Here is a 10627-nt window from a genome sequence, read left to right as displayed (position 1 = left end):
CCGACCCGACTGACTGACTAACTACCGGACCGTGTGTCGGAATGAATGACTGGGACTAAGTGTCTGCCAACTTATGGACCTGAATGGCCACATTTCTCAGTTCCTGCCTTCGCTCTGTGTCACGGGCCTGTCGCTGTCTCTCAGGATGACAACACACCCACACCCTTCACACACCGCCTTTGACGACTGAACGCAGGTTTGCTCAGTCTGTCCCCGCAGCTCCTTCGGGAGTTCAATGATTTGGAAATGAAGACTTTTTCCTGTGTGACTTCTGAAGTTTTGATCAGTGAAATGTTTGTGAAAGAGAAGGATTTAGAGCTTTTAGTGTGGGACAGAAGTGATGTTGTTTAACGGAGAAGCCACACGATGCCAGAAGTTGAGCAGCGGTTACCGTAGTGTGGCGGTTGTCATGTTTGCCACACACATGAAAAGTCCCCGGTTCGATCCTGTGTCGGAACATTATTTGGGAATTTGCTCCAGGTGAATCTCCAGGGTGAGTTTCTTCTCCTTTGACAAAGGGGGCGATAATTGGCTTTTCCTCTTAAATTTAACAACGGCTGAACCACATTTCTGGTGTCATAAACACTGAACATTTTAACCACACTCTTAAAATACAGTCTTTAAAATGAGAATGGATGAAAGTTCATCACATGCAAAACACAATAACTTCCCCACGTGTCACTGTCACTCGGTAACCGTGTTAGTATTTCCGTCAGTCAGTCTGCAGAAAGTTATCGCTTCATTAATGGCGAGTACAACAATTATTCAACTTTCATAGAGTTTCGTGTGTTCATTTAATAAAGTTCATAATTGTTTGTGAAAATTATTTCATTAACCGGGAATCGAACCCACACCGCGGCGGTGAGAGCCCCGAATCCGAACCACCAGATGCCGCGCAGTGGGTCGAGGAACGGATCGGCACAGTTGATATGAAGAACAAATCAAAAAGTAGAAACAGAAAATGTTGCGAACTCTCAGCAGGTCAGACAGCATCTGTGGAGAGAGAAACAGAGGGAATGTTTCAGGTCGGTGACCTTTCATCAGAACTCGCTCCACAGATGCTGCCTGACCGGCTGAGTGTATCCAGCATTTTCTGTTTATAGTTCAGATTTCCAGCATCCGCAGCACTTTGCTTTTGAAATTAAAAAGTAGCCCAAGTTGATGAAAGTTGCACCAGTGAAAATCCTGGGTGGAGATTTAGAGGATGCGACAGTGGGAAGGGCTAGACTGCGATTCGAACAGTCCTCCAAGCAAATTTCTGGGAAGTCATCGAAATTTAAAAGCGGACTTGGAACGGGAACAGAACGACAGGCTCACGTGACAGGGCATTGGCATTCGGAATGTCCAAAATGCAAAAGACAAGGCTGAAGTGTTTGCAACCATCTTCAGCCAGAAGTGCCGAGTGGATGATCCATCTCGGCCTCCTCCCGATATCCCCACCATCACAGAAGCCAGTCTTCGGCCAATTCGATTCACTCCACGTGATATCAAGAAACGGCTGAGTGCACTGGATACAGCAAAGGCTATGGGCCCCGACAACATCCCAGCTGTAGTGCTGAAGACTTGTGCTCCAGAACTAGCTGCGCCTCTAGCCAAGCTGTTCCAGTACAGCTACAACACTGGCATCTACCCGACAATGTGGAAAATTGCCCAGGTATGTCCTGTCCACAAAAAGCTGGACAAATCCAATCCGGCCAATTACCGCCCCATCAGTCTACTCTCAATCATCAGCAAAGTGATGGAAGTTGTCATCGAAAGTGCTATCAAGCGGCACTTACTCACCAATAACCTGCTCACCGATGCTCAGTTTGGGTTCCGCCAGGACCACTCGGCTCCAGACCTCATTACAGCGTTGGTCCAAACATGGACAAAAGAGCTGAATTCCAGAAGTGAGGTGAGAGTGACTGCCCTTGACATCAAGGCAGCATTTGACCGAGTGTGGCACCAAGGAGCCCTCGTAAAATTGAAGTCAATGGGAATCAGGGCGAAAACTCTCCAGTGGCTGGAGTCATACGGAGCACAAAGGAAGATGGTAGTGGTTGTTGGAGGCCAATCATCTAAGCCCCAGGACATTGCTGCAGGAGTTCCTCAGGGCAGTGTCCTAGGCCCAACCATCTTCAGCTGCTTCATCAATGACCTTCCCTCCATCATAAGGTCAGAAATGGGGATGTTCGCTGATGACTGCACAGTGTTCAGTTCCATTCGCAACCCCTCAAATAATGAAGCAGTCCGAGCCCGCATGCAGCAAGACCTGGACAACATCCAGGCTTGGGCTCATAAGTGGCAAGTAACATTCGCGCCAGATAAGTGCCAGGCAATGACCATCTCCAACAAGAGAGAGTCTAACCACCTCCCCGTGACATTCAACGGCATTACCATCACCGAATCCCCCACCATCAACATCCTGGGGGTTACCATTGACCAGAAACTTAACTCGACCAGCCATATAAATACTGTGGCTACGAGAGCAGGTCAGAGGCTGGGTATTCTGCGGCGAGTGACTCACCTCCTGACTCCCCAAAGCCTTTCCACCATCTACAAGGCACAAGTCAGGAGTGTGATGGAATACTCTCCACTTGCTTGGATGAGTGCAGCTCCAACAACACTCAAGAAGCTCGACACCATCCAAGATAAAGCAGCCCGCTTGATTGGCACCCCATCCACCACACGAAACATTCACTCCCTTCACCACCGGCGCACTGTGGCTGCAGTGTGTACCATCCACAGGATGCACTGCAGCAACTCGCCAAGGCTTCTTCGACAGCACCTCCCAAACCCGCGACCTCTACCACATAGAAGGACAAGAGCAGCAGGCACATGGGAACAACACCACCTGCACGTTCCCCTCCAAGTCACACACCATCCCGACTTGGAAATATATCGCCGTTCCTTCATTGTCGCTGGGTCAAAATCCTGGAACTCCCTTCCTAACAGCACTGTGGGAGAACCGTCACCACACGGACTGCAGCGGTTCAAGAAGGCGGCTCACCACCACCTTCTCGAGGGCAATTAGGGATGGGCAATAAATGCTGGCCTCGCCAGCGACGCCCACATCCCGTGAACGAATAATAATAATTTTTTTAAAAGTCCCCACTGCTCTGATGACCTGAATCAGACAAATAGTAATTCACAACACAGGACAAATCCATTTGATTTGAGTTTTGGAAACCCATTCACGACAGCAGCTGTCTCCCATCAGTTTACTTTTCCAAACTAAAGGGTATGAAGCTTGCACGAGTGATGATCTGTGCTGTATTATTTCTGAGCAGCAGACTCACCTTGCCCCATCAATGCCTATTTGTTGGAAGGCGCAGTCCCCATTGGTCGAGGGGATCGGTTTCTCGAGCTGTGATTCACCATCCTCTATTTCAGGAATATTCCGGTTTGCTGAAAATGAGATGAGATGAAACGAGCAGGTCCAACGAGCCGGTCTGTCCCACTGCACGGCATCGACAAAGTTGTCTCTTGCACTTACAGTGAAGCGGAGGGCAGTTTTCACCCTGAAACGAGCAAGTTAGGTGGCGCAGTAAATAGTGTAGATGGGAGCAGGAAGTAGTGAAGGGACATTGATGATTAAATGAGAGGGTAAAACTGTGGCAGATGGAGTTCAATGTGGGGAAGTGTGATATAATCCACTTAGAAACTTAAAAAGATAAATCAGAGTATTTTCTAAATGACGAGAAACTAGGAACTATGGAGGAGCAGAGAGGTTCAGGGGTCCATCTCCAGAAATCACTAAAAACTAGCGACAGGTACAAAAAATAATTAATGAAATGTGAGCCTTCATCTCAAGGGGCTGGAATACAAAGGGTGGAAGTTATGATTCAGATGCATAAAGCTCTGGTTAGACCACATCTGGAGCATTGCGTTCAGATCTGGGCACCGTACCCCAGGAGGGATATATTGGCCTTGATTGGGGTGTCGAACAGATTCACCAGAATGATATCGGGCCTAAAAGGGTTAAATTATGGGGACAGGTCTTGTAGACTGGACTTGTAGACTCTTGAGTATAGGAGGTTAAGGGGTGATCTAATTGAGATGTTTAAGAAGATAGGGTAGATAGAGAGAGGCTATTTCCTTTGAGGGAGTCCAGAACAAGTTGGCATAACCTTAAAATTGGAGCTCGGCCGTTCAGTGGTGATGTCAGGAAAAACTTCTTCACACGAAGGGTCGGGGAACTCCCACACACTGGGTAGGGCCCAGGCTGTTTCTTGTCAGTGTGCTGAGTCCCACACACCCTGGGGGATGGGCTCAGTTACACATCTCCTGTCTCTCTGAAATGTTTCACATATTTCAAATCTCCCCGGTCAGACTGCCGATTGTTTATTGATCAGGAAGATGGGTGGTAATAATCTGAGACCCAGTGAAGAGGTGAGAACAGAGCAGCAGGGAATGATCCTGGAACAATAGGAGCCAGCAGCCTGGTCCCTGTGTCAGGGACAATACACAACACCTCAGTTCCAGACCAGGAACAGAGAGCTGCTGTTAACATGGCCCAGCCCTCGCAAACTGCTGGAACTGTGGGATGGAAATCAAACTTTGGTTCTCGGAGGCTGCTTTAGGGTCTCAGTGGATCATCAAAAGAATGATTTCTAATAAAGAGCAGGGCTCTGCTCCATCACAGACTGATACTGTACAGTACATAGCAGAGTAAAGCTCCCTCTACACTGTGCCATCAAATACTCCTGGGGAAGGTGCACCATGGATTAGATCAAGATTAAATCTCCCTCTACACAGTCACAGAGGTTGTCACTTGTGACTTTGACAAGGGTCGTTTCAGTGCTGCGGCAGGATTGGAAACCTGATTGGAGGGATTCAAACATGGTGTTTGACGGCAGATTTGAAGAGGAGACGGACAGTACCTGAGGAGAGGGGACTCTTAACAATGCCAGCTGACAGGGGGCCAGGAAGGGAGTTTGGGTGGTCAGCAGTTTGGTGGGAATAGGGTCGATGGAGCAGGAGGTGGGTCTCATGGTCAAGATGAGCTCAGAGAGGGCATGAGAGGAGATAGGAGAGAAACTTGGTGGGCTAGGTGAAGGGAGGGGAGTGGCAGAGGCAGCTTAACGGATGGTCTCAACCTTAGTGACAAAGAAGTCCATGAGCTCCTCACAATTGTTGTTGGAGGTGAGGGTGGAGTGGGGAGGGGAGAGGGCTTTCAGAAGATGGTTTGTAGTGAAGAGAAGCCGGGGGTTATTGTTACATTCTAGGATGCTCCTGAAATAGAGAGCAGTTTTGGCAGAGAGCAGGACCCAATAGTGCTTTATGTGTTCCAGCCAGATCTGGTGATGAATGACTGAACCAGTTGTCCACCATAAATGTTCAAGTCTGCGTCCCTTTGGCTTACGGGAGCGGAAGCTATACAAAACCCTGGTTAGACCGCACCTGGAGTACTGTGAGCAGTTCTGGGCACCGCACCTTCGGAAGGACGTATTTGCCTTGGAGGGAGTGCAGCGTAGGTTTTCTAGAATGACACCCGGACTTCAAGGGTTAAATTACGAGGAGAGATTACACAAAGTGGGGTTGTATTCTCTAGAGTTTAGAAGGTTAAGGGGTGATCTGATCAAAGTTTATAAGATATTAAGGGGAACGGATAGGGTGGATAGAGAGAAACTATTTCCACTGGTTGGGGATTCTAGGACGAGGGGGCACAGTCCAAAAATTAGATCCAGACCTTTCAGGAGTGAGTTTAGAAAACACTTCTACACACAAAGGGTGGTAGAAGTTTGGAACCCTCTTCCGCAAACGGCAATTGATACTAGCAAAATTGCTAATTTTAAATCTGAGATAGATAGCTTTTTGCCAACCGAAGGTATTAAGTGGTATGGGCCAAAGGCAGGTATATGGAGTCAGATCACAGATCAGCCATGATCTTATCAAATTGCGGAGTAGGCTCAAGGGGCTGAATTACTGACTTCTGTTCCGTTTGTCCTATGTTCCTAAATGAGGGCAGTACCATGGGGATCGACCAGGGTGAGAGAGAGAGTAATGGTTTTAATGGGGACAAGGGCATCAAAGGTGGAGGTGAGGGTGTGATTGAACAAATCAGTAGCTGCAGAAATGTCGTGGTGAATGGAGGGCCAAAGGCTGGACAGTTGGGAAATTTGAAAGTGCCGTTGTAAGTGACTTGGGGGAGAGTTTTTTTCCAGGGATGAACACAGAAGAAAGTGGGTTAGTCCCACTCCCCGGCTCTTTCCCCACAGCCCTGTGAATTTTTTCACGTCAAATATTTATTCAATTCCCTTTTGAAAGTTACTATTGAACCTGCTTCCACTTCCCTTTCAGGCAGTGCATTCCCGATCATAACAACTCGCTGCATAAAAAAACTCTCCTCATTCCCCCCACCTCCCTACCGTGGCTTTTTTGCCAAATTACCATAAATCTGTGTCCTCTGGTTATTAACCCTTCCATCACTGGAAACAGTTTCTCCTTATTTAATCTATTTAAACCTCTCATAATTATGAATGCATCCATGAAATCGCCACTCAACCGTTTGGGTGTCCTCTCAGAGCCCTTCCTGTTAACCTATTATTTCAGTTCCCATATGCTCCAACGATTAGCATTTCTGGTTTTTACTCAGGCGGCCGGGGTTCGATTCCCGGTTTCTGGTTTTTACTCAGGCGGCCGGAGTTCGAATCCCTGTGTGGCAATGGTAGGCTTTTAGTCCCAGCCTCCAAATTTGCCTGCAGTGCGGGCTGTGGCTGCTGCTTCCTCTCTTGCTTGTGTGTCAGCCCCACAATCACACAGATAAATGAGGCAGACCACAGCTCTTAAAAGGACAGTGCACCAAAAACCCAGAACCAAAAGGTGAAGGGAAGCAAGCAACAATGTCCCGACAGGTCACTCAGCAGCTGGGCAGCCGCTCATGGGATCAAGGGATATGGGGAAAAAGCAGAAACAGGGTCCTGAGTTGGATGATCAGCCATGATCATTTTGAATGGCGGAGCAGGCCCGAAGGGCAGAATGGCCGACTCTTGCTCCTATTTTCTATGATTCTATCGTGCATGCATTGTTTGTGATCTTCCAAAGTTCTCTAGATACTATAACGGTCTCAGTGGATTGGAAGTTAGCAAGAGTGGTGTTACACCACTCTTCAAGAAAGGAGGGAGAGAGAAAACAGGGAACCTCAAGCCAGTTAGCCTGACATCAGTCGTTGGGGAAATGCATGGGATCTGGGCTACGCTGGAAAGGCCAGCATTTGTTGCCCATCCCTAATTGCCCTTGAGAAGGTGGTGGTGAGCTGCCAACTTGAACCGCTGCAGCCCGTGTGGTGAAGGTTCTCCCACAGTGCTGTTAGGAAGGGACTTCCAGGATTTTGACCCAGCAATGATGAAGGAACAGCGATATATTTCCAAGTCAGGATGAAGTGTGACTTGGAGGGGAACGTGCAGGTGGTGTTGTTCCCTTGTGCTTGCTGCTCTTGTCCTTCTAGGTGGTAGAGGTCGTGCGTTTGGGAGGTGCTGTCAAAGAAGCCTTGGCGAGTTGCTGCCGTGCATCCTGTGGATGGTACACACTGCAGCCACTATGCGCCGGTGGTGAAGGGAGTGAATGTTTAGGGTGGTGGATGGGGTACCAATCAAGCGGGCTACTTTGTCCTGTATTGGTGTCGAGCTTCTTCAGTGTTATTGGAGCTGCACTCATCCAGTCAAGTGGAGAGTATTCCATCATACTCCTGACTTGTGCCTTGTAGATGGTGGAAAGGCTTTGGGGAGTCAGGAGGTGACTCACTCGCCGCAGAATACCCAGCCTCTGACCTGCTCTTGTAGCCACAATTTAGGGTTTTATTAAAATTGTTTTCTGCATTTTGCAGTATTTATGAAAATTGCTCTTTTCCCTGATGGGATTGCAGTGCCAGCAATGTGGTGAGATGTTTGTTCTTTCGCCTGTAACTGATATTATTAATTGTGCAGCTCGGTTTTGTCTCTGGAGGGTTCGTTCCTGTATAATAAAAGAGGCCCTTCAATGCGTGACTTCAGTGTGTCACTGGTGACGGCCTCCAGGATGGACAGACATCACCGCTTCTCCCAGAAAATGTACCGATCGACCATCGGGCAGGTCGGAGCCGTTTACTATCCCACTCTTGCAGCCGTGGGACTTCCCGGTAGGTGATTGTAACCGGTTCCTGTTTACCCGCTGCTGCTCTTTGCTGTCTGCAATGTAAGTGGTTGTCTTGCTTTAGCTGTTGTAAAACAAATCCTCTTTTTTTTGCATCCTTTCAATTAATCAATCACTGATTTACTGCTTTTTGGAGGTAAGTTTAAATTTGACCATCGCATAAAACGCCTCTCCTGATTTTCGAGCGAGGTGTCCAGCGGGCGGTGTCTCCAATATTGTCTATTCTACGCTATTGCTAGATATTAAAATTGCCCGCCTTATGCGACAGCTTTACTTGGATTACAATCCTTTAAACTTTTACCTAGTTATCATTTTAGATCACTAGATAGCAGGTTGGCCTGTGATTGAGAAGATTGTGTATTCTTGCTCCAGGACCTGGGGATGTATTTTCTCAGAGCTTTCAGCTGTAGCGTCCGCGGAAATGATGCAAAACCCACGGTTTACGCTCCATTCTTGGGGATTTCCGCGGATCTTCTCACAAAGTTACCAGTGGATGCCCGCGGAAACTCACTGGAGTCCGATAACAATATTGCCTGACTGCAATATTACTGGACGAAAGAGGTTCGTTGTTTCCTTCCAAATAGTGGGTGGTGGGTTAAGCGAGTGAAATTCATTTTGGGACGCTTCGCGAAATGGGCACTGGCGAATTTGCAGCCTGTTACACACTTCAATTGTAAAGCCTCTCTGCCGAGTGTAAAACGGGCTGGCGATTTGCTATCGCCCATTTTGCGCTACTTCCATAGATGAATTTCAGCCACAAGGTTTGTGTTAAAATGTGGGACTGAACAATGTTGCACTAAAACACTTAGAGCTGGTGCGGTCACAGTTCAAAGCATGAGCTAAGAACGGCTCTGCTCATTCAATACACACATACATCAGGCAAAAGACGGAAACAGAAACAGAGACGTGTATTTATCTCATCATTTATTGTGTCTCTAAAATGAGACAAAGCACTTCGAGTGCAATTTGTTACTTTGAATTTTAGTAATTTCTGGACTGTAAAGTAGTCATTTCCCGACTTAATGGGAAAAAATAATCTAAATCTCCGATTTTAACTGAATCCACCGGCAGGAACGAGCAGATTCAGGTTGGAGGTCCGATTATCACCCTGTCCGATTTCACTCTTCACTGAAGGCTGGTAGGGAAAATCTGATGTGGTGTTTAACTGGCGGCCGCTCCTCCATCGCCTGTTTAACGCTATTGGCCAAAGTTAAAATTAACCTCAGTGGAGAGTAAAATTAATCAAGGCGTAAAACGGGCATCGGATGCGAAAATTCGCCGACCCCGCCAGATCGATTAGGTTAAAATTGAGGCTTAATTTCCACACAGATTTCACGTCAAGCCAATTAATTGGTTGGGAGTCTAATGATCATTTCCCTGTTTCACCCTCTCTTTCTTACAGCGAACCTAGTGACAGTTGTGATTTTGTCTCGGGGTAAGTGCGGCCTCTCCAAAGCCATCACCCGCTACCTGTTGGCCATGGCGGTGGCGGATCTCCTGGTTGTCATTACCGACGTGATACTCAATCGGGTGAACGATCTTTTTTTTCCCACTTGCTTCCTGGACTACACTCCTTTCTGCAGTTTGAAATTTGTCCTGATTTACGCTGCCTTGGACAGTTCTGTCTGGTTAACGGTGGCTTTCACCTTTGACCGATTGGTTGCCATTTGTTGCCAGAAGTGGAAATGGAAATATTGCACCGAGAGAACGGCGGCTGCGGTTATAGGGACGGTGTATGTGCTGTTCAGTGTAAAAAACATCCGCTGGTACTTCACCTACCAACCTCTCTATGTAATTGATAATGTTCCCTGGTTTTGTGACGTGAAACTGAGCTTCTATGATTCGGCCGCCTGGGTAATGTTTGACTGGGTTGACACGATTTTAACTCCGTGTGTCCCGTTTTTTCTGATTTTGTGCCTCAATGCTCTGACAGTCAGACATATCTTAATGGCCAGTAAAGTACGCAGGGGTCTCCTGGCACAAAGCAACGGCGAGAATCACCTCGACCCCGAGATACAGAACAGAAGAAAATCCATCATATTACTTTTTACTGTGTCGGGCAGTTTCATTCTGCTCTGGACCACCCACGTCGCAGTTTTCCTGTATTGGCGCATCACCCAGACTTTTTCTTACCAAAGTTTGGACGACCCTTTTTACATAGCGCTAGAAACAGGGTACATGCTTCAGGTCTTGAGCTCGTGTACAAACACCTATATTTATGCAGTGACTCAAACGAAATTCAGAGAGCAGCTGAAGAATATGATGAAACAGCCCCTCGTGTTACTTGCTCAACTTGTCAACTGAAAGGTAATTTCACGGAGGTCCCAGCTGAAACGGGATTGGGGTGGAGAATGCACGGCAGAGCTTTGAAACGAGCTAGTAGCTGTCTTCAGCCTTCGAAAGGAACCTGTCTGAAACTTCCTAAGAGCTTTTAGCAAAGAAGATCATCTGCTTTCGGGGAGAAAAGGGAAATATCATGCAAGTATAACAGTACTTATAATGCAGTCTATTTTAA

The 10627-nt window shown here is 47.4% G+C and overlaps 1 protein-coding gene across 1 annotated transcript; it reads left to right on the top strand.

Annotated features, from left to right (window-relative positions):
- Window positions 1-340: 340 nt before the first annotated feature.
- Window positions 341-10416, top strand: LOC137302242 (probable G-protein coupled receptor 139). The gene is made up of 4 exons (XM_067971895.1): window positions 341-480; window positions 6578-6649; window positions 7908-8098; window positions 9515-10416. The coding sequence occupies exons 1-4, from the start codon at window positions 341-343 to the stop codon at window positions 10414-10416; spliced, it is 1305 nt and encodes a 434-aa protein (XP_067827996.1).
- The last annotated feature ends 211 nt before the right edge of the window (window positions 10417-10627 follow it).

The sequence above is a fragment of the Heptranchias perlo genome, chromosome 35, assembly GCF_035084215.1.
Source record: "Heptranchias perlo isolate sHepPer1 chromosome 35, sHepPer1.hap1, whole genome shotgun sequence".
Lineage (NCBI taxonomy): Eukaryota > Metazoa > Chordata > Chondrichthyes > Hexanchiformes > Hexanchidae > Heptranchias > Heptranchias perlo.
This window is presented reverse-complemented; position numbering and strand designations above follow the sequence as displayed.